Genomic DNA, 23,144 nt, shown 5'->3' with positions numbered 1-23,144 from the left:
AAATTTGGTCACCAAACAGCTCTATCAGGTTCCCGATCGCTCGGGTGTTGTTCACTCTGGGGTTAGTGCTGGGGACACTGGCAAACTGTACATAATTTTTGACTTGAATGGACTCCTTTAAGCAACAGATATTTGTTGTGAGTCCCTGTTGTATGCAAGGCCCATGGAAAGGGTGTGCCAAGATGCCCAAAACACCCCTGGGCTCCTGACTTGGAAGACATCGTATTCACATTAAAGACAACTGCATCAGGCAGGATTCACTATATTTCAGACAGGAACAGTCTTGAAGCTGCACAGGGCCTGTGAAGATAGGTGCTGGGCCAGGAAAGCATCCTGAAGGAGGTGTAATAGAGTGGGGCCTGGCCAGGAGGCCCAGGGGTGGGCGAGAGAGAGAGACCTTACAGCAGGGACCACTCTCCCCAGCACTGTTCTCCAGCCTCACTGCCAGGGTTGAGCCCTTTGACCCCCATTAAAGCAATGACTCCTAGGCCCGTAGTGCCCCGTGAGAATCTGCTGAAGTGTGTATACCTGCTCTGTGAGACTCGGGAGCCACTACCCTGGCTTAACCTCATCACTGGCAAGAGGAATGGAAGTGCCTTGATTCACTGAGGCCCACTGGAGCAGCTTTTGTGTGACATGCCCTCTGCTAGGCACCACAGGAAATAGGAAGATAAGTCAGACTTCCATCCATAAGTAAGGCTTCCATCCTCCAGGAACTTGGAGAATCAAAGGGGTGGTGTGAGACACGTACACCAATAACTCAAACGCAAAACAGAATATGAATGCTATGGGCAAGGGCCAAAGAAAAATCCCACTTGGAGTTCAGAGCAGGGACAGTTCAAGGAGGGAATGAGTGGAAGAGAGAGTAGATTTGGTGAAATGAATTTAAGGATGCGCAAAGAGGAGTCGGGCGAGACAAAGTTGGAGAAATGAATGGCCTAGAATGCCAACCAAAATGATTTGGACTTTCTACCAGAGGCATTAAACAAGCCTACGAAGGTTCTTGAGCCAGGGACCCCTGTGACATATTGAGAGCTGTGATTCTACTGGATTGATCTGGTAGTAGTATTTGTGTCTGAGAGTCCTAGAGAGGGGAGAGAGATGAAAAGTAAGGAGAAGACTTTGGAGGAAGGTTCTTAATCTAAAATGGAATTTGATGGATATAAGAGTCTGATGCCATTTTCATACTACCTCTGCCCTTTTTAATCACATGAGCCAATAAGTTACCTAACTGTTTAAAACCTGTTTGAGTTAGGTTTTCTGTTACTTACACTCCTGGACCTCCTGGAGCTGAAGCAGGAAAGAACACACAGATTTCACGATTTTGTAATGGAAAGACAGAGACAGTAGCAACTCAGCCCAGTGTCCTATCCCGGGAGGAGAGACAGGCTACCTTTCTGAGGTGATTTGCTAATTCTAAATTTATTCATTCTCCCTTCCTGCTTTCCTCACCTTGTGGAACCACCCTAGCTGTAACTTCAAGTACCCAGAAGAAGAAAATGCAAAACCACACTGGAGGGGAGTTTTCACAATGCAGGGCACTGAGGACTCTCTCAGTTAAAAAAAAAAAAAAATCCTTCACCACAAAACAAGACAAAAACCTCCCGCTGAAAATAATCCCTGAAAAAAAAAGAATCAATCACACAAAGAAATAAACTGTCCTGAGAGGAGAGTTGGAATGCAAGAGAGAGAAAATATAGGACCCCAGGGACCACAGGCAAGAGCAGTCTCTGCAATATTACAAAAACGAATATCTAAAATAATGGAAGAGACAAAATAAGGAAAGAAAGCCTAAAGCAAGAGCATTATGGAAAAAGAATATGAAAAAAGAACAGGTGGATTTGAAAAAGAATGAAATAAAACTTCATAAAAACCATAATCACTGAAAATAAAAATGAAATGCATCAGTTAAACATCAGATTAGACATAACTGAAGAGAGAATTAAAGAAAAGAACAATATATTTGAAGAAACTTCCCAAAATATAGGCCAGAGTCAAATGGCTAGAAAACATGACTCTCTCTCTGTAAGAGATATGGAAGATATAATGAAAAGTCCAATGTATTTCTAATACGAATTTCTGAAGAGTAAAGGGGGAGAAGTAGTATTTGAAGACAAATGTCGGGGGATTTTCTAGAACTGAAGAATGGCAAACATCTTTATATTGAAAGGCACAACGAGTCCTAAGCAGAGTAAATAAATTCCTATCTAGTCACGCGGTAAAATTGCAGTATATCAAACACAGAGAAAAATTCTTATAAGCAACCCAGAGAGAAAAAGAAAATTACCTACAAAGTAGATAGCAAACTTCTTAACAACAAAAGTACACAACGTAAAAAATTAAATAATGTCATAAAAACAATGGCATCAACCTGGAGTTTCATACCCAGCTGAGGTGGACATTTATTGTTTTGGCTACCCAGCTTCCAGGAACACTTCTCATTTAAGGGAATTTCTAGATAGATGGGAATCAAGCCCTCATTTCCCATGACAGATAGTTGTCCTCTTCGTCCCCCAGGAGCTAGAGTACAGGCCCATGACTTCATTAAAGCCAACCTGATGCCCCTGCCCTTGAGAGAGTGACTCAAAGGGGAAACTAGGAATGGGTAGTATGGCAGCAAGTATCGAGGATGATGGCATCTAAACCACATTCTCCCCGCAACCAAGTCTGAGCTGGGCCCTGACTCCCTGAGTTGGGTTCTCCAGTCTTCTTGTTGATTGAGTGAGTTCCCTAATACCCTTACATTATTTTTCATTTAAGTTAAGAGTCTGCTTCTATTCCATGTGATCGAGAGCCCTGACTAGCTAAATTATTATTCAATTGTTAGGGGACAGGGAGCACAGAGTGGGAGTGGGGTCACTATCTCACACAGTGTTGGTGAGCCCACCTTTCTGTTAAGGTATCTTCTAAGCAGAGACCTGAAGGTACTTTGGGAATGAGGCATGAGGTTATCTGGGGGAAGAATAATCCGTACAGTGGAAATGACAAATGTGAAGGCCCCGAGGCAGTAGCCTGCTTGGCATATTCCAGGAACAGTCTGGTAGAGGCTGCTATGTGTTTACTAAAAACCACATCCTCTATCTACCTCCTGGGCACACAGCTATTTGACATTTCCCACTGCGGTTAGGTCACACCACGTGCCTGAGTTCTGCCCACGAATGTGAGGAGAAGGGAGGTATACTGCCCCCAGGCCTGGCCCTCCTAAACTCACCTGCAGCCCCCCACTCACTCACTTTCCTCTCCTGCCAGCTGCACGCAAGGGTCAACCTTCTGAAGCCTCCAAGGCCCTGATCCCTTGCACTTCTTCAAAGTGGCTGTTCCTCACCTGCATCTGTTATAATAAAACTGTAATCATAAGTACTGTACAGCACTTTCCTGAGCTCTGTGAGTTGTTCTAGCAAATTATCAAACCTGGGGGGGGGTCATAGGAACCCCTAAATTTGTAGCCACATCAGACAGAAGTACAGGTGGCCTGGGGACCCCACTTGGAGGTGGCATTTGAAATAAGGGCATTGTGTTGGGGACTGTGCCTTTGAACTTGTGGAGTCTGTGCTAACTCCAGGTGGTTAGTGTCAGGACTGAATTGAATTGTAGGACACCGAGTGGGTGTTGGAACACAGACAGGGACAACCCCTGCATGTCTGGACTTCCGGTTTCTCCTTCTGCTGGATGGAACCAAGATGACGAAGAAGGACTTCACTTCTACTTTCACCAACAGTTCTAGTGTCTGTGAACCTCCTGTGAATTTGACTCTCCCAATGCTCAACCAAGAGAACATTCTCCATAAGAACAGCTATTTCTTTTAGAGCCAGACATTGGCATTTTTGTTAAGTAAAGATTGGGCCAGAGAGAGGAAAGAGAGGAATTCAATTCTCTTGTTTTCCTTCTTACAGACACCTTCAGATCACACTTGTTTCCTCATAACTTCATGTTAAGTGCTGGCAAAGAATGTATAAATATCTGTGAAGGTCAATGCTCCTCAAAATACTTGTGTCTGCTGCTCAGGGGTCAGTACCCCGGGTTCTGCAGTGGAATTACACTGCCACGCATTGTTTCGTTTTGTTTTGTTTTGTTTTGTCTTTTAGGGATTGACAGATTGCAAAAAAACATTCTCCCACCCCCACCCTTGATATTCATTGAGATGAGTGGTCTGGATAGGGCCAGTGCAAATGTGTGCAGTTAAAATTTGACACGAACACATCCACTTCAGTGGGATAAAGGAAGGCAACACAGCTTTGTCCAAATGGGTTCACCAGTCAAGGGCAGGGCAGAGAAAAGAAATCATAGAGCTGAAGAGAGGTAAAAAAGAAAGAATGAAAAAACAAACCAGAGCAACAGACCCTGATGGGGTCTGATGAAATCATCCCCAAGGGTAGCAGTCCTTGGTCTGATTCGTGGGCCACCTGTGCCCGAATCATGAGAATCATCAGGGAGTGTGAGCCCCATCCCAGACCCGCGAGTCAGAATCACTGGGAGTGGGTCCCCTGCTGCCCAGGTGAGTCTGTGGACACTAGAACTTAAGATACTGCCCTCTAGAGAAGAGGCTCAGCACAGGTGACAACATCACCCCATTCACACACAAAGTCTGTCGTCAGACACCAGACTCCCCAGGCACCCCTGGGACACAGCCATGGTAAAGACCCATCTTGGTTCCAAGAGAAATTTTCGTGGGATCTCATTTTTTCAAAGTTGAACACAGAAAACGAAATCTGGCTCTCCAACCATTTTGTGCGATTCTTTGCCTGAAGAGTGAAGGGCAGGGCAGTGTCCTGCAGCCCGTCTGGTATTCCAGCCCAGCCAGACCAGGCCCAAGGTGGTTGCCCAGAGTACCCAGGACAAGCAGGGCCCAGACATAGGTGGGTTTGGACAAAAAATAGTTAAGTGATCAGGTGACAGACTCTAACAATCTAATTTCTTCCATAACCAGAAGAAGGCAGCTCCCTAGTCTACTCCAACAGAGAGAAACAGTCCCCTCACCACAGAATTTCAAGCTTCACATTTATCAGAATAGTGGTTGCCTTTAGCAGCATTGCTTGCCATGCCCTACTTCATAAACTGCTTCAATAGAGAAACCTTCAGGTATGATGGGTTTTAAAAAATCCCAGTCCTTTCTCTCTTCTCCAAATGAGCATTACAAACATTTAAACATGGGTTTGAAGTGAGGACTTAAACTGATCTCATCTCACGGTGTGGGGCTGGAAGCTTCAGAGGCTTCCCCCTGGGGGGAGGGGAGAAACTTCAAAGATCCAAGACAGGCCTGCCTGTTTGCCCCTAAATGAAGACCCTTCAGGGAGAGCCTCCACGCCTGTCGTGGGAAAGATGCAGTGACTGTGGAGCAGAGACAGGCACAGTCCTTCCCAGAGAGAAGGGAGAGCAGAGCAGAGTTGGGGAGAGAGGGTCAGGCCGCACGGCCCAAAGGGTGTTCTTTATTGAGACTTTATTCTTCCAATACCTTGCTAAGGGAGGTTTGCATTTCATCCAGGCCTTCTGGACGATTAAGCCAGTGGTAGAGAAACACGCAGAAGGATCACACCCATGCCGAATGGTCCAACTGGTGACCAGTATCTCCCATTTTCCACCATCGCTGGTGACAAGAGGTCAGGGTGGTCCAATCAATCATTTATCATAAAATGAAGCATCAGCTCCATCAGTGGTGCTGGCATCACCCTCTCTCCAGCCTCAGGCATGTTATTTGTCGTTAGTCTGGGTTCTCTAGGGGCCAGGTACACCTGGCGGGTGTTGGGAGGCCAACACAAAATGAGCCTATGGAGGTACATTTTCCTGGAGTCCAGCTGATGGGCAGGGGGCATGGTGATCAAGCATCTTGTCCTTGCACTTCAGACACAACCTAATTCCCACAGCTGAGAGTGCTGCTCGGAGGGTGGGGGTATCATTCACATCTGGGTGGGCCAACAGGGGCCAATGCTGTGGCTCCCTGCACACACAGGTCTTCACTGACCCCCTTCCTTCGTCCTCATTCCCATCTTCCTGCCCCTCCCAGTTCCCGTCGACCCCCTCCAGGGCCTGTTTCACTTGTACGCTCCATTCAGGCTACAGCTGAATTCCTAGAGTCTTCTCGGTTCTGGCTGAGAAGTCTTTCTTCACTGTCGAGCCATGACCCCGACATTCAGTTTCATCGGTGACAGCTTCTACTCCTCAACTTTATGTGCCATTCTCCCTTCCGATGACTGAGGGGCATTCCATCTGTGGAAGAAAACTAATGGGGGGGCCTGGCTGGGCCACGTGACAGCTGCCCCATGAGTTCCACACGCCCAAAACAAGCAGGACACTGCAGAGGAGCATTGCTGTCACTCGGTGCGGGGAGGACAGGGTGCTCCTGACCCCATTGTGAGCAGCCAGCTGGCCCGGCACCTCCTCATGGCATCCTCATCCCCAGGCAGTGGCCATGTGCACTGCACATTTGCTCTGCCCCAAACTCGGAGGTCACATCCATAGCCCTAAGCAGGACATCTGGGTTAATTCCAGCCAGCATTCCTTGTATCTGGTCCTCCTGAAAAGCTGCATACAGATGCAAAGGAGCCATCTGATAGGAGAGCTTGGGCCCCACTCTTGGTTTATTTCTGAAGCTGAATCACTACATGGAATGAAATGCAGGCTTCCCTTGCACCAAAGGCCAGGCGAGCCTCAGGGGGATAAGCCCTGGATGAGAAGGGAAGGGCACAGCAATGATCCTGACCTTCAGGGCAGGCAACACCCAAGGAGGGTACACGGCTGGCTGGAGGGGCACCATCACACCAGAGTCGCTGCCACACAGCCAGCCTGGGGGCCCCAGGGAGATGGCTGCACCTGAGTCACAGCAGCCCAAGCCCTGCCCAGGTCCCAGGGGTCCAGGCAGCCCACCCACTATCCTTTCCAACCCCAAATGGAGGAGGAGGAGGGAGATAAAGGGGAAGACATGAAGAGGGAAAAATGCAGAGAAGAGAGCAAGCCAGGGCCACCACAAAGCCCAGGGGAGAGAGAGGTCGGCAGGTGGCTGCCTCCCCGGCCAGGGCTTCTGCAGAGGGGCTGCCTGGGCTGTGGTGGGCTCAGCAGGCCAGCAAAATGTCCGTGTGGCAGGAGCTGGGGACAGAGTGGCTCCACGCTGTATTGCCCAGCTTTTCTGAGCTCAGGCTACAGTCTTCCCAGAGGAAACTTGTTTTCTAAGGGAACAATTCGCTACTCTTATTTCCTTCTCTCCTAGAATGACGAGGGCGAGGACAAAGAGCAGCTGTTAAAATGGCACCTCTGTCTTCATTAGTCTGGCAGCTCTTTCCATATCTCTGGGCCTTCCTTATCGCTCTGTCTTATCCAAAACAAGCCTCTGGCTCCCACTTACCCCGCAGAATCAACACGGCCATTGAGAACACGCTGGAGGCAGCCCAGCTCCTTGTGCCACTGACACTATGGGACACAAGGGGACCACACTGGGATTGTGATTTCTGGTGTCAATAATCTCATAAAGTGCTAGGCAGGTAGGGGGGAGAAGCTTGATTTTCAGAGTCTAGATTTTGTTTACACCCTGGACGGTGAGCACGAGAGGCAACAGTGAAGTTCTATACTTTTGTCTCTCCAGGATTTCAAGATCTCAAGGCTCCATTTAGTCTGGGTGGGACTTTGGTCTCTTCTCAGCCTTTGTTTTTTGTTTTTTTTTTCCTTTTTTTTTTTTTGTGAAGAAGATCAGCCCTGAGCTAACATCCATGCTAATCCTCCTCTTTTTGCTGAAGAAGACCGCCTCTGAGCTAACATCCATTGCCAATCCTCCTCCTTTTTTTTCCCCCCAAAGCCCCAGTAGATAGTTGTACGTCATAGTTGCACATCCTTCTAGTTGCTGTATGTGGGACGTGGCCTCAGCATGGCCGGAGAAGCGGTGCGCGCCAGCGATCCAAACCCGGGCCGCCAGTAGTGGAGACCGTGCACTTAACCGCTAAACCACGGGGCCGACACCTCAGCCTTTGTCTTAATCATAAAAGAATACAGAGCTAAGTATCTTGAAAATAGACAAAGGCTTCCCTCAAAGACTGAGCTCTAAGGTAAGACTGGCTGTGCTCCAAGCACCTCTGTTCCGTCACTCCCTAGGCTGAGTGGCCCAGCCCGGTTCCCTCTTGCGGGTGGGCAGTCATTGGTGAATTATTCAAGCTTCTTGCAACACGTGTTTACACCTCTTTGTTATCGCCTTTTAGCACTGCTGGCCGTTAGCACATTCACATGGGGTGAACCTAGGGATGGGAAAGAAGGTAACCTTCCAGTCTATTTCACTCCTTGATAACTTTTATCCTAATGGGGCTTAATGGCAAATGAGAGTCAAGTATCACAAATATGGAGTTTGCAACAATTCTAACTTTCGAATTGCTAATGCCATGCCTGTCCTCCACAGCTGTGGAGAATTAAGATTTGATTTCATTTAGAAAGTCCTGAACAAGTCTCTACTTCTTGACTGAGACATCTGGAAGCCAAGCTGCAGGCCCTAAAATTTTAATTTAAGATCAAAATGACAAATTAAAATTCCCAACTTCTTTGAAGAACTATAAACAGCTAAATCACAGCCCTGACCCAGGTCCATTCTTCCCAAGCTTTGACTCTCCATAGTAGGTCAGTCCACTCAGCTTGGCACACCAACCCACGGAAGCAAATGATGAACTACTGGGAATCCCTGCCAGGAACTAAAAGGCCAAATTAAAACTGATCTGTAAAAATGAGACCCCCTAGTCTGTGGAATGAAGTTCCCTGAATCTATAGCAAAAGATTTCATAGTCATAATAAAGTACCCAAACCATTGTTTTGCAAGTGATGAATTCTGGTTACCTTTCTTACGCTGGAAGCATACTGAATGGTCCCAACTGGGAAGGGATAGAAGATACGAATTATCAGGAAGAAGGTCAATAGTGTATCTAAAGGCACCAGGGCCACATTTTTTCCCAGGATCCTTAAAGATACATGTTTGAGTAGGGTGTAAAGAGATGGAAGGAGAATTGAATCTAAGAAATGCTAACAGGTAGCATTTGAAGCAATGAAGGACTCACTCCACAGGACAGACAGGGTCTTGAGAAGTTGCTGGGTCATAGACGGTTGGCAGAGCTGGGTGATGGCAACATAAATATCAAGGATGAAAGAGGCCTAAGGGCCACCTAATCCAATTTTATATGAATTGTTAAAAGTGGCAGGAAATGTTTCCAAACCATCATCTGCCAAAACAAAGAGCAATTCCAAGTCACAGTGTTGGCAGCCAGCTGGTTGATATTCCAGAAACCTCAGATTCATCAGCTGATTTGAAATTGCATTAACTACTCCCTCCCCAAAGATGTCTCGGAAAGATCCTGGAAAATTAGCTAGATCTGTATTTAGAATCACAACATGGAACCGTCCTCAAGGCCATTTGTTCACAGCCCTTGTAATGGATTGGCCAGTCACCCAGAAGACAAAATACTGAACCCCAAGAAAAAGATACTATAAAAGAGAGTGAATGACAGCCAGTAGAAAGAGACTACCAAATGAGAGCTAAAGAACCCAAGGGTAGGCTGTCACAGAGCAGTAGGCTGATAGAAATGGAGGCTGAAAAAGAATTGCCAGATTCACTAGAATCCCCAGTGGGCTGCACAGCATGGCTTGGACCAGCACTAGTAAAACATGTGTAAAAACGATGAACGATACTGTCTAGATGATATCCAAGCCCAGTGGAGAAGTGCAACACAGCCAAAATCCATCGCTCATTTAGAGCAGACAGCTGCAGAGAAGCAAGGGCAAGCGAAAACTATCCAGGGAGACGTCGATCCAAACCCAACTGTTTGGTGCATGTGTTTGGAAAGTCCAGCTTGAAGGCCAAGTACAGATGTTAGAGCAAATTTTGGTGGGCGGTGGGGAGGAGGAGGAAGGGGCTCTCAGCCTTTTCCTTGTTGTGGACTGGTCGTGCCGTCTCAGGCATCTGCAGTTCAGTTTCAAAAATAGCCACATATTTCCCTGCCATCTTGCACCCTGATGACAGGCAGTTTGATGAATTATGTTAACTTCTTTATCCAGACACAGGATGGTCTCTGGTGGGCTTCTTCTGGTGGTGGTTGTTTCACTGGAGAAATATTAATTCCCTGGGAGCACACTGTGGAAGAAGGGGGGCAGCAGAGGCAAAGTAATCTCTTCCCTCAGACTTCCGAAAGATTTAGATGGGGAAAGTCCTGGCTGGAGTCACACCAGCGACCACAGCTTTTTGTCTCAGCAGCATCTACCTGGTTCATGAAGGCCCAGCAACATCTGGCCCCACAGTGGCCTGAAAAGAAAGCATGAACTGGACAGCCCATTTCTCTGGGTAGAAGGTCATCTTTCTGGAAATCTCTTCTCCAAGAGCAATCTCTCCTCTGAATAGCCACTCCCATTAATGGTAATGATAAATAAGGAAGAAAAAGCCAAGTACATAAAGTAGCACTTCATTGGGCCTAACATGAGCAATTTCTTGGATCAGCCTGAGAGGGTCTTTGAAGAGAGTGAGAGGGAAGGAGGACCCTTTGTAGTAATACTTTCTTGGGGGTCTGTGCCTTTCAGTAGGTGAGGCCAGAGGTATTTGCTATGAACTCTTTTGTCTTAGTACTGCTGGAAGAAGCAAAGCAAATTTGAAAGTACTGGGTTGGGAGGTGGGGGGTGGGAAGACCAAGAAAAAGTAGATATATTTGCATCTTATTACAAATTAGATCAACTTTAAAATTCATATTTAATTTAAACTCATCAAACTGAAAAAAAAAAAAAGTTGAAAAAGACCTGGGAAGGAATAATTGGGTGACACTGCTAAAGCCAAAATCAAAGACAACATGTTTTCTCAATTTGAAAAAACTGGTGTGTGTTTTTTTTGGGGGGAGGGGATGTTGAATAAATCAAGTGAAATTTTAATTTTAAAAAGCAATCAACATTTCAAGAGCTGCCTTCATGTCTGAGGTCCCAGTACCAAAGTGACCACAATTCATTAATGAACTGGAGCGCTCCATTGGCCGACTCCGTCACCATGCCCTGAAGGGAAACACTGAGATTATTAACTCTATTCAGCAGGCTTCCTCTGAAGCGAATGAAGGAAAGCAATCATTTCTTCTTCTTTTTTTTTTAAACCCCAACCCTGACTGTTCCTAGTGGTAAACACAGGAACACCCATGCTGTGCAATGCTTCCAAGAAACACCAGGATGACAAGAAGCAGAATGTCACATCACACTGGGTGGTGGATCCTCAAGTTCCACATCCAAGTGATGGGGAAAAGAAATGGCTTATTAAGTCAGAACCTAAAAAGAAGACATTTCTTCCCAAAGAAAAATTGGGTACTTTGGGGAGTTGCATCAACTCTTTTCAGCCACTGAAGATGACATTTTTAAACAGTCACCTCGCAGAATTAACGCGTCTTCCAGAAGTATTTTACATCCTTTCCAAGGATCCTAACATGCACCCTGAGAACCTACTTCCCATAATTGGATGTAACTAATCTTTGAGCGTTATTATGAGCCAGATCAAATGCTCCTCATTTAATCCCAGCAAATCTACCAAGTATTCATCATCCCCCCAGATGAGTAAACTGAAGCTGAAATGGATGAGGCTTGTCCAAAGTCACAGATTAGTAACAAGGGAAGCAAGATCTTTGACTCCAAATCCTACAGCAAATCTTCAGCTTCATGCTTGATTCCCAGGCTAAACAGCCAAAGGAAACCTAGAACTTTCAAGGACTGGCTGTAGTGTAAGATGCATCTCGGTCTGAATTCAATTCTTACTAGCTGTGTGAGTGGGATATCAGGAGGGAACACCTGTTGCCCCCTCCTTCATGTTCTGATGAGTGGACTTCGACGCCACTTCCTGAAAAGGCACAGCATGGGAGGGAACATTTCTGAAGGACCACTGAATTGACACTCAAGCAGTGGGAGCTGTTTCCTCTCTCGTGCCCTTTGAACATGCCTGTTTAGGGCAAAATGAGGCTGACACCATTCCCTAGCGCCAGGGGTGAGCACATGGCCCCAGCCTGGCTTTCTACTGGAGCGACCATGAAAGAGATGCTCTCTTTCTGAAGTTGAGGTCACCAAGGGTGATAAAATCCTGTAACTATTGGTTGCCTTCCTTACTGCCATGTAGAGATAGTCATTCTGAGAATGCCACCAACAAAGGAAAATAGAAAAAGAGAGAGAGATTTCTAATATCATCTGAGCCCATGGATCTAGCCATGCCGAAAGCTAGAATCCCTGAACTTTCAATGAACCAATGAAATCTGTCATAGAGGGTTGTCAGAGCTGGCTTTCCATCACTTCCAGCCAAGAACACCAACAAATACAAGTCCATCTTACACAAATGTACAAAGTTTATTTGTACATCAGAACCTCCCAGGTGTAATGCAACTAGAAGAAAATCTAGGTGCTCTCAGGATCTTCATGTGAAGGAAAAAAAGAGTTGGAAAAATCTTACCAAACAGAAGGATGCTTTTCTGGAAAAATAGACACCCAGGATGACTGCAGCCTGCAGACTCAATCTTTGGGTAACAAGTCTTCCCTTCTGATCGCCCTAGGAACCCATCTAGATAATCAGTGATGGTGACAAGGCACCTGCAGGCTATTGTATTGGCTGTGCAGAAGCTGTGCAACGTTTGAAACCATCAGCACATCCTTTGTTCTCACTGAGGCCTGAGAACAAGCCTTCCTGGAAAAACAGGCTTCACCCAAACCTACCTGAAGCACTGGACACCCGCGACACGTCCTGGGACTGGGTAGAGCGATTGCGACTCTGCTGTCGGCGCCGACCAGTGGCTGACCTCGTGGTGCGCACGTGGACCTCGCTCACTTTGAAGAAGGCCACCATGAAGGGCTGCTTGTCGTAAGGGCCGTCTCTGCCCACCAGGCCTGCAGCTCGGGGGTTGATGCTGAGTCCTTGAATGCAAACCAAAGCACGTCTCTCTTTATTCCATGGAAACAGATTCCTGCGGCTACATCACTGAGCCCTCCTAGTCTCCCAGGGGTTGATCATCGAGAATGAGCATGAGGAAAAAGCATCACGCACTCTCAGACCTCTGATGGCTCCCTTTGGATGGGCCAAATCAAAACACTCCATCCAACGTTCCGTGAATCAAAGCAAGGAGTGGTGTGAACTCCCAGGCTCTCCCATTTCTGCTAGTCTTTTTCCTTCATATTCATTCTTTCTTTCTGATCATATACCTCCCAATCAGTGAGGCGACTTCACAGGCAGAGTGTGATCAGTCTGAGGGCCCGTGACGGGACCTTGAACTGCTGAGCTTCAATGCTGCAGGAGGAGGGGGTGCTGGAAGGTTCCTTCGCAAACCTACTCAACAGAATTTAGACTCTGCTCCCATCTTTCCCTTTATCTCAACGTCCTCTGCCTGCCTCTGCCTATGACAGCTGTCTTCCCATTGTTACTCTTGGAACCTTGACCATCTAACTTTCTCCAAGTCCTTTCTAGGAGACCTCAGGGAAAGCGTTTTGCTTTTCAATAGCAGTTATGAGAGAACAGTAAATGAAGTCATCCTGGAGCCAGGAACTCAACCGTAAGCTATGGTTCTACCACAACGGTTGTAAAGGAAGTAAATGAAAATGACTATTGGCCCGATTTTGGCAAACTTACCATCCCGAGTCACTACGCTTAACTGAAGCCCCATGTTGTGCTGTGGTGTCACGACCCACAGATTGCTAGTGGCCGTGATGTCAAATTCCAGCCAGCCTTCTTCCGAGGCCCACACTACGCGGGTGTCCAACAAAAATAGGTCAGAATCTCTGAAAGAAAGGAAAGATGGCACGGTGAATAGCACACGGTCCCCCAGCTCCTTCTCCCTCTGTCCTGCCTTGGTGTTAGAATAAAAAATGCCAAAGGTGGATCAGATCCACCTGTGCAGTGCCGTGCACAGTGACCTACCACAGCTCCGGCTGGCATGACATCACATAGGACATATCTAGACATGACACAATCTAGACACAATCTAGAAAGAAATGAATACGTACTGGGGCACTTCACGGAAACCAGCTTTCTCCCGAACACAGGAGAATCCCTCAACGTCCCCAAAAACTTGCTATGGATACTCATGCCAAATCCTTTTTGGAAGTAGGGTAAATTAGAAATTAATTAAGTCATATTATTGCTTACTTTACGGCTAATGAACTCTAAAAAGAGAGAAAGTGGGGGGGGCAATGAGGAAAAGAATTAAGAAAATATTAAAATCAGGATCAATATGAGCATCTACAAAGTTGTGCTCTGTTCATTTTTTTTTAATTAGGACCTGACAATCTTCACACATTAGTTCCTGTGAAATAAGGAGAAACAAGAAGCTACATCATATTCCCGCATAATCATCAGTTCTTTTCTTTTAATTAAGGCTTTGAACAGTCTATGGTGAGTGTGGAGTCCTTTCTCACGTGGCCCGTGTAACTGTGGGTGTATGCTGAGTGATTTTACAGTTGATCCCAGCACAGCTGTGAGCCATGGCTGGGGTTCTCTGAGGCAAACTCGTCGAGTCCAATCCTTCCATTGGGCTCCACAGGGAATATTTTTATATTTTTTACAGTTTTCAACTAACATAACCCTAGGGGTTGTGGGAAGATGGAGTGAGGGTTTCTTCCTGCTCACCCACATGTCATGACAGAGCAGTGTTAGGGACAGTCATGTCCCTTCATGTGTTGCAAGGACACTGAATCTGAGTCGACGTCCCAGGGTCACTGGCATGAAATGGCCTGAAATTCCCATGATGGGAAGGGGGCTATTTTGGCCATGGAAAGATTCAACCCTCCTGGTGCTGGAAGTATTTTGCTGCAATATCTTACACAATAGAAAAATGACTAGAATTAAATACTAAATTTGAGATGAGTATCACATTACTAATACTGTACATTTAAATTGGTTATAAAGCACCTTCACATGCTTTGCTTTACTCGGTCCTTACATCATTCCCGAAAGTGCAGTAGAATATCATTATCCCCATTTTACAGCTGGGGAAACTGAGACTCAGAAACGAGGTTACAGACATGTGGCCAAGATCAAAAGCTAGTAAGTGAAAGAACTAGCTAGTGAAAAGAAAGTAAGTGGACTCAGGGTTTTCCATAACCACAAACTGCCTTTGAGATTATTACGAAAGACAACCTGTGACAAAGGAACAAAATTTATCTCATTTGTGAGGCCAGTGAAACAGCTGAGTTAAAAATTTTAGATTTCTCAGAGGAGACCTAATTTTTCCTGTTTACATGGCTTCAAGTTAGAAGGAAACTCTATTGTCATCTTTTCCAAGCTGAAAACAGTAGGTGCAGCTCAAAGCAGTTTACTCAGCTGCTGAACAGAGTCTGCGGGGCCGCATCCAGGCCTGCCATCTTTAACACGCTCTCCGACATGCATGTGTCACACCCCCTGTTGAGAAATCACCCCCCATTCCTGAGGTAACTGTGAGCGGGGAGATAGGAGGTGTTCATGGAAAACAGCAAGAGGGGATGGCAAGTCCAAAGCTTTGAAGTTCAGATGTGAAAAGACATAAATTCTGTCCTGGAAGGTCGGAAAAGACCCTTATCCAGAAATAACACAGACACTATGAACAGCACTGTGGGAAAAGTAGCACTGGTCCCAAAGGAAGCACAAGACAGTCCCGTTAGAACGGCACCTGCTAGAAGGAAGACACGGTGAGAACTTCAGGGCGCAAGGCCGCCCTCAAGGCAAAGGGGATCAGTGTATGGAGCTATTGCCGAGGGTCACCTGTCGCTATTTACAGAGCTTCCGTGATGCTACCAGCACACAAGTTTTAAGGACTTGTAATAAAGATGCATGAAAACACAGTCCAAAATATGAGTGCGGCATAGCTGGTAGAAAGAACTAGAATGAGCTTTTATTTTTAAAAAGTAGGGATTATGATAAAGGAAATGGCAGTCTATCACGAGAGAGTGGGGGATGCAACAGAAGGCCATCATCCAAAAATAGGAGAGAGAAAGCAGAGAAAAGGAGAGAAGAGGGGAAGGAGCTGAATTAAAGAGGGGGAACATGAATCAAAAGCTGAACATGGGGCTCAGGAGAAGAGCGTTGATAAGAAGGATTAACAACCACAATGTGGAAGAAATGAATTCTACAGGGTGAGTGGGGATTAGTGGACACGGGGAGCCAACTTTCTATCCTGGTTCTGCTCCTGAGTCCCGCTGGGGCCCCTGGGAATTCGTGGTGTTTGTCGGCCACACTTGTCTGACTTCACAGTGAGGATGACACTGGTCCTTGCTGCCTAGAGACCTGGGATCTAACAGCTGAGCCAGGAAAGAAGGAAATTCTGTGGCTCACTGGCAGTGAGGCAGTCTCGAATTCAGATGCTTAGATCTAGGATGCTCAGGTGCCTTGGAAGGGAGAGGAGGTAGAGCACGGACTTAAAATACCTGGACTAAATGGACAAAGGAACACAGATTTACTGCGTGCTCTCAATATGCAGGCATGCGCCAAGAGCCTCTTCTCGATTCCCCAGGAAGCCCCAGAAGCAGGTCCTGTTATTGTGCCTCTTCTAGAGCTGAGGGCATGGAGCCGAGAGGGGGTAAGGTATTAAGTGGGGTGACCAGAACTTAAAACCAGAGCCCAGGCTCTGAGCCACCAAATATCTAGGGCCCAGGTTGAAAATACTGAGCAAGGGATAAGGGAAGAATAAGGGAAGGGATCAAAATCTACTGCACATAAATGCCAGCATTGGCTGGATACAGACAACTCGTTGAGATCCTCAGGGCTGGCACAGGAGCAGAAGCCATGAGCCATTCTAGCATCAGGGTCAGGGTAGGAAGCAGTAAGAGGTGTGTGCAGGAAGGGGTCCGGGATGCCTGAGGCCTGCTGGTGGCACTCCAGTGACCTTCCCAGTCTCGCCCTACTCCCCCTCCTAAGCAGAACGCTGTCTACACTGAGAACACATTGACACACGGTCACACGGCCAGGGTGAGGAACCTGAAAAAAAGAAAACTTTGCTGGCTCACCCTCGACACTTCCAATAACAGGTATTTGAGAGACACTCTTTATGGCAAGTCATTAAGGCGCTTCTGGTCTGACCCGCATCTATTTATCTTTCTTCAGTGACATATGGCCTTCTTAGTCTACTGACTGTAAAAGTGCAGCTTCAAATGAGATGCACCTGATTTTGCTCTGTAAAAAACGGGTTCCCTTCTAAACCTCACTTCAGTAGGGTCGAGGTCTGTTGTTCCCGGCTAAAGTATGTGTCACCTCCAGGTAAAGAATCCTAGGGTCTAGCCAAAACGACCACCACGACTGGATTATTTAGACCTTCCTCCTGAGATGACTGACACACTCAGGTGAATATACCATGAAAGAAAATCCTGAAACAAGAGAGAGAGACAATTTTGAATGAATTTATTGCCTATTTTGTTCTCAACCAACTCACAGACCCCATGTTTCATGATGAATATGCATTCCATCTTCAAGGATACAATAATGTTATCCCACCCCAGGGCATGAGTTTCCTCGTATTGTGATTATCTGGGCAAATGAAGTTTTTAACAATTAATAAGCCGAACAAGACATTTCTAGAAATTTTCACAAATTCACCCTGGGGATAGAATTGATTGAACAGCAAGCCATTCACAAGACTGGTAGAACTGGTGCTTGTGGGAGAGGTCACCCCTGTGTGGTCCCTCCCATCACACAGCCTCCAGGGCACCTGCCCATGTTGACGATACTCCATCAGGCCGAGAGGCAGAATGCACCAAGGGTAAACACAGTGGATCTTTGTGTTCTTCGCCTTGGAGAAGGGCAGGAGGCATCTGAGCTCCTGGTGGCCTGGCTTTGACCTTTCCTGACAAATGGTACCCATTAAGGTCATACTGCCCTGGACAAAGTACAACTGTGCTTACTACTAATCACTTAGTAGAAAAATGTTCCTGATAAAGCAGAATTTCTAAGTCTGAAGCAAGCAGATTTATGAAATATTTGATAAGGTGAGTCTGTGGTCTTGTTTCTTTATTTCTTCGCAACATATTCCTTTACCATTTATGTGTTTTGACTAAACGGTAAACTAAGATACAAAACAGCATTCATACACCGATGGACCAACTTTACAGAATAGGGAAAATTCAATTTTCAAATAGAATGAAAGTCAAAACCCAATCATTTTAGAAAATTAGTAAAGCAAGGATTTTTACTTTTTTATTATGTAATATATCATATATAGAGGATTATGTCCAAACTTTTACCACTAAAAAGATAGAAAAGGAACAGGATACTTGGAAATAGAGCTCTGCAAATCAAGGTAAACTGCTACACACACACAGATTTGAGTAAGAAGAGTGAATGAACATCACTATTATATAATTGGCTAAGCTCTTATTGATTTTATGTCACTTGATATTACCCAATTTTCACCTCAAGAGCTAGCATGGTATACAGAGAGGGATCAAATATCCAAGGCACCTTAACTCTGTCAGGGATACTTCACCTTCAACAAACCAGTACAAATCACTTTGCCGTCAGAAAATTAACATAGCGAGCCCTTACCTGGTGTTTACCGCATAATTGCTTTTACATATGTAAACTCCTCACAACCACCATAAGCGTAAATACTAAGAACACCGTCACAGGTTTACAGATAAGGAAACCAAGGCACAAAGAGGCTTTGGAGCTTGTTCACAGTCATACAGCCAGTAAGTGCAGAGCTGGGATTTGAACCCGGGCAACTTGGATCAAGCGTTGCACACGCTGTTAACCAGTATAGCGGTGGTTCTCAAGTTCAGCCTGCAATGGAATCCCCTGGAGGGCTTGTTAACACACAGACTGCTGGGCCTACTCCCAGAGTTCCTGGGGTGGGGCCTGATAATTTGCATTTCTAACAGGTTCCTGGGGGATACTGATGCTGCTGGTCTGGGGACCACAGTTTGAGAGCCATTGACCTACAGCATACTCCTTCTCTCTTAAATATGAGTAGTAGTCTCCACCTGCTTTTCAGACTTAAGGTTCAAAGCTATCTGCTATAAAGATTTCTTGCTCCTCTACCTAAAAGAGTACAAAGCAAATGTAGGCTGCTCCACAAGGAAATGTTTGATTGTCTTATGGATTGGCCTTACCCCCAGGGAGGTATCAAGTTAAACTAATACTCAGAATCACAGACAAGATCAAGTCCAAAGTCATAGTCTCAGTAGAAGGCTTGCTTCTATATGTCCAATACAGGGAAAGAGGGGGAAGGTGGAAGATGACTTTACACAAATCCATGGCTACCGAACCTGTCCTCTTTGGCCACATAAACAAAATAATGTTCCCATCCCCTGCGGTATACTCCAACGTCTCTAGTGATCAAGCACTGGTTGAGTGAGGAGTTCTGCCACCTTTCAAACATGTTATGTGCAAATCTTATATGTTTTAGTTCTCATCACCAATTCGACATTTTCATATCCTTGTCCCATAGGAGGAAATAAAACAAGAAAAATACCGTTAACTTGTGATTTAAAAAAAAAAAGATGTTTCACAAAATAATCTTAACCACTACCAGGGCCCACCTCCCACCAAGCTGGACATCCTGGTAGGGAGATGTATGCAACCAAAGCAATATGTTTCTGGAAATGAATAACACAGAAGGAATAGTTTCTGGAAATAAAACCTATTTGCTTTCCTCTTCCATGTTTACCAAGTGGATAAAGAGCTCCCAAACAACAATTTCTCCTGCCCACCCCACCCTGACTTCCCCTATCCTCCCAATTTAGCGTTCTTTTCAGCATATACAATTCTTTATGATAACTTTTAATTCCTTTCTGTAACATTCTCTTCTACACTGTGCCTTTGCAAAGAACAGAACATAGACAGGCTGAGGAATAAGGCTTGGTAGCTTCTTCAATGTTTTTTTTTTTTAATTTCAGGTAGATCATTCTAGGTATAAGGAGTATGCATTTGACTAAGAAGATGAAACTAACTAGTTACATAACCTGAGCTGTGGGTCAGTTGTATTATCCCTTAGTCAGGGGCAAAGGAACAAATATTGAAAAGGTCAATGCTTGCCTGAGGCCTACACTGAGTGCGCCAGAGATTATCAAGCCAGCAGTAAGATTTCAGGAGTCCCTGAGGATCATACCTGTGACAGCCAGATACAGAAAGAGAAACAGGTGTGGCTGGGCACAGTGATAAAAGGCTTTGATTCTCCTCTGCCCAGACTACAATAGGGTTCTCCCATACTGGCTTTCTCAAATTTGCCCTTCTCTTCAAAAAAGAAAACAGTCTCAGGTATCTCACATTTATCTCAGCGAAGATAAAGGTTCACGTCACTTCACTCCAGCAGGCAGCACTGAAAATCCAACAGAATTCATAGAGCAATCAGTTTATAAGAAATGCTTTTCTAAGAAACTACTCTCCTAGATCCTGAAACTGGATCAACTACTGCATTCAGGTGATGTTTCTGAATGCAGTTTCATTTGGTTAATGAATCAAACATCAACATTTGTGGGGATTTGTTACAAAGATTTCCAAATAAAAATACTATCCTTCAGAGATGTATGCTTCTAGCTACGATGTATCAAACTAACACTTCCATTAAGAACAAGTTAAAAAACAAAACTATTTGAAGTCATGTTAGAGCAACCACCCCAGACAAACCTTGATGAGTCAAGATCTCAGAGAGAAGGAAAAGGCATTGAGGTGAGCCCTGTATTTGCTGTTGCCTTTTCATCTCAGGGCATTTGTCAATTCCTAGCATGAGGCATAGATGCCAAACAGAAAGGAGCAGCAGCCTAGAGCCTGGAGCAATATCACTGGCTGGGGATGACTAGAGTTTAAGGCAGCTAGGACTTGAAGGGCTAAGGTCCCAGAGGAAAGGGGCTGCATAGAAGTGAGCTCATAAAAGTGATCTCATAGAAGTTTGGGTTCACTTCCTCTAGGACCTTGGTTCTTGAAGTGCTGGCTGCCTTGAACTCCAGTATTTCCATTTGAGATATCTGCCAAATATTAAGCTGGGTATGCATGGAGTAAGAAGCTGAGAAAACAAGCAGAAAGAAACTGCTTAGAGGATAAAAAGCAAAGCAGAATTTTTGGCAGTCTTGCATTGCTGGAGAGTTAAAATTCGAGTTCAGAGCCCACCAGAGAAGACAGGCTCCGGTAAACATCATAGACCTCAGCTGAGACCCCTAAAGGGCTAAAATCTAGGAAAAAGGGAAAACCAGAAACAGATGAGCCTTAACTCATCCTGAAACCCAGCCTCAATTGGAACAAAAAGAACAAGGTGATCTGCCTGCATTTCATCTGCAAAGAAAATAAAATCCAGTCTGGAAGGAGATAACAATATCTAAAACCGTTTTTCATAAATAATGTCCAGAATTTAATTAAAAAAATAATTATCAGGCATGCCAGGAAATAAAACCAAATGAGGGAAAATCAAGAGAACAAATAGATAATGGAAATAGACCCATAGGTGATCCAGATAATCAAGTTATCAGACATGATCTTTGAATCTAGCCTCACATAAAAAGGATAATAAATCACAAGTTGTGCTTTTTCCAGGGATGTGAGGTTGGTTTAACATTTGAAAATCATTTAATGTAGTATATTGCATTAATAACACTATAAAGGAGAAAAATCGTAGAATCATCCCCAAAAATTTTGATAAAATTCCCTACCAGTTTTTAATTTTAAAAACTCTTAGCAAATTAGGAATAGAAGAGAATTTCCTCAATCTAATAAAGAGTATCTATAAAAAAATTTATAGCAAACATCATCCTTAATGGTGAAATACTAAATCTTTCCCTCCTTTGATTAGTAATCTATCAGGGATTTATAATTTGAGATTAGAAATCTGAATGGAATTCAACATTGTACTGGATGTCCACTCAGCACAAGAAAACAAGAAACGAAAAAATATAAGAATTACAAAGGAAGAAATAAAACTGATATTTATAGATGACATGATTATATTTATAGAAATTCCAAAATACTGCACAATTAGAATTTGTGAATTTGCAAGGTTGCTGGATAAAAGATCAATATACAAAAATCAACTGTATATATGTGAGCGAAAAACAATTAGACACTGAGATTTTATTAAAGCTAATAATACCATTTACAATAGCATCAAAAAATTCAATGCCTGGAATAATTCTAATAAAAATATTCAAGACAAAAAAAACTACAAAATAATATTGATAGAAATTAAAGAAAGTCTAAATATCATATTCTTGGATTGGAACACTCAATATTGGTAAGAGTCAGTTGTTCCCAGATTGATCTCTAGATTTAATGCAATTCCAATCAGAAGCCCAGCAAGTTTTTTTGTGGACATTGAAATGCCAATATTACAATTTATATGGGAATGCAAAGGGCCATAAGTAGCCAAGAAAGTCTCAAAGAACAAATTTAGAGAACTTACACACCAGATATCAAGGCTTCTTATAAAACTAAAAGAATTAAGAGTATAGTATTGGTTGAAGACGAGAAAAATTAACCAATGAAACAGAATAAAGGTCTCAGAAACAGATCCACACATATATGATCACCTGACTTATGACAATATGCCACTAAAGTACATTGAAAGAGGAGAGTATTTTCAATAAATGCTACTGGATCAATTAGGTTTTTCTATTCTTACACAGCTGGACTATCTAATCTACTTCAGTAGCTCACATATGATCTCAAAGATCTACTACTGTAGTTTAGCTCACTCTGCTGAGCTAAACAGCTCCCCATCCCACTGCCTCCTGGGCATCCCTTCCAGGACTCAAATGAGTACAACCTGAACTCATCGCCAGTCCCCTTCCCTGACTTATTCCTGAGTTCCCTATCTCTGTGAATGGTTCACAGTAGCATATCAAACTACAAATTCTGGAAAAATGTGTTTATACCCTTTGACTGTTATTTTCTCTCATGGGACAATTATATTCTATCTGTAAAATAAGTGAGAATTGATGAATTTTGTCAAAAATTTAGTTTAAGCAACAATTCAGTCTGTGATTGTTCCTCGGGAATCCACCAGCATGGCTTCTGGGCTGGCCTAAGGAAATCTTTCTCAGTTTTGAACACCTACTCTACAACAGCACTGCCCTGTTTCCTTGATTCAAAGGTGCATTTCTTCACATCCCAAGGATTCTGAAGTTAGGTTGAAACATATGGACCAAACAAAAAAAAATACAAATAAAAAAATCTTTGCCTATTTGCAGAGTGAGTTGTGCTCATACCAGGAGGAAGTAAATTTTAAATTTGGTAATTAATT

General features: G+C 44.5%; 1 protein-coding gene across 1 annotated transcript in view; it reads right to left on the bottom strand.

The window, feature by feature from the left end:
* Positions 1 to 23,144, bottom strand: part of BMP6 (bone morphogenetic protein 6) — a 146,099-nt gene that overhangs the window by 4,377 nt on the left and 118,578 nt on the right. Inside the window, exons 3-4 of the mRNA XM_087437966.1 lie at positions 13,583 to 13,731; positions 12,676 to 12,873 (exon numbers count right to left, since the gene is read on the bottom strand). Of these exons, the coding sequence (XP_087294092.1) occupies positions 12,676 to 12,873; positions 13,583 to 13,731 (347 nt within the window). The remainder of the gene's footprint in view (positions 1 to 12,675; positions 12,874 to 13,582; positions 13,732 to 23,144) is intronic.

This window comes from Ceratotherium simum, chromosome 13, assembly GCF_057802395.1.
Source record: "Ceratotherium simum simum isolate JZ-2026a chromosome 13, ASM5780239v1, whole genome shotgun sequence".
In the NCBI taxonomy this organism is placed as follows: Eukaryota; Metazoa; Chordata; class Mammalia; order Perissodactyla; family Rhinocerotidae; genus Ceratotherium; species Ceratotherium simum.
This window is presented reverse-complemented; position numbering and strand designations above follow the sequence as displayed.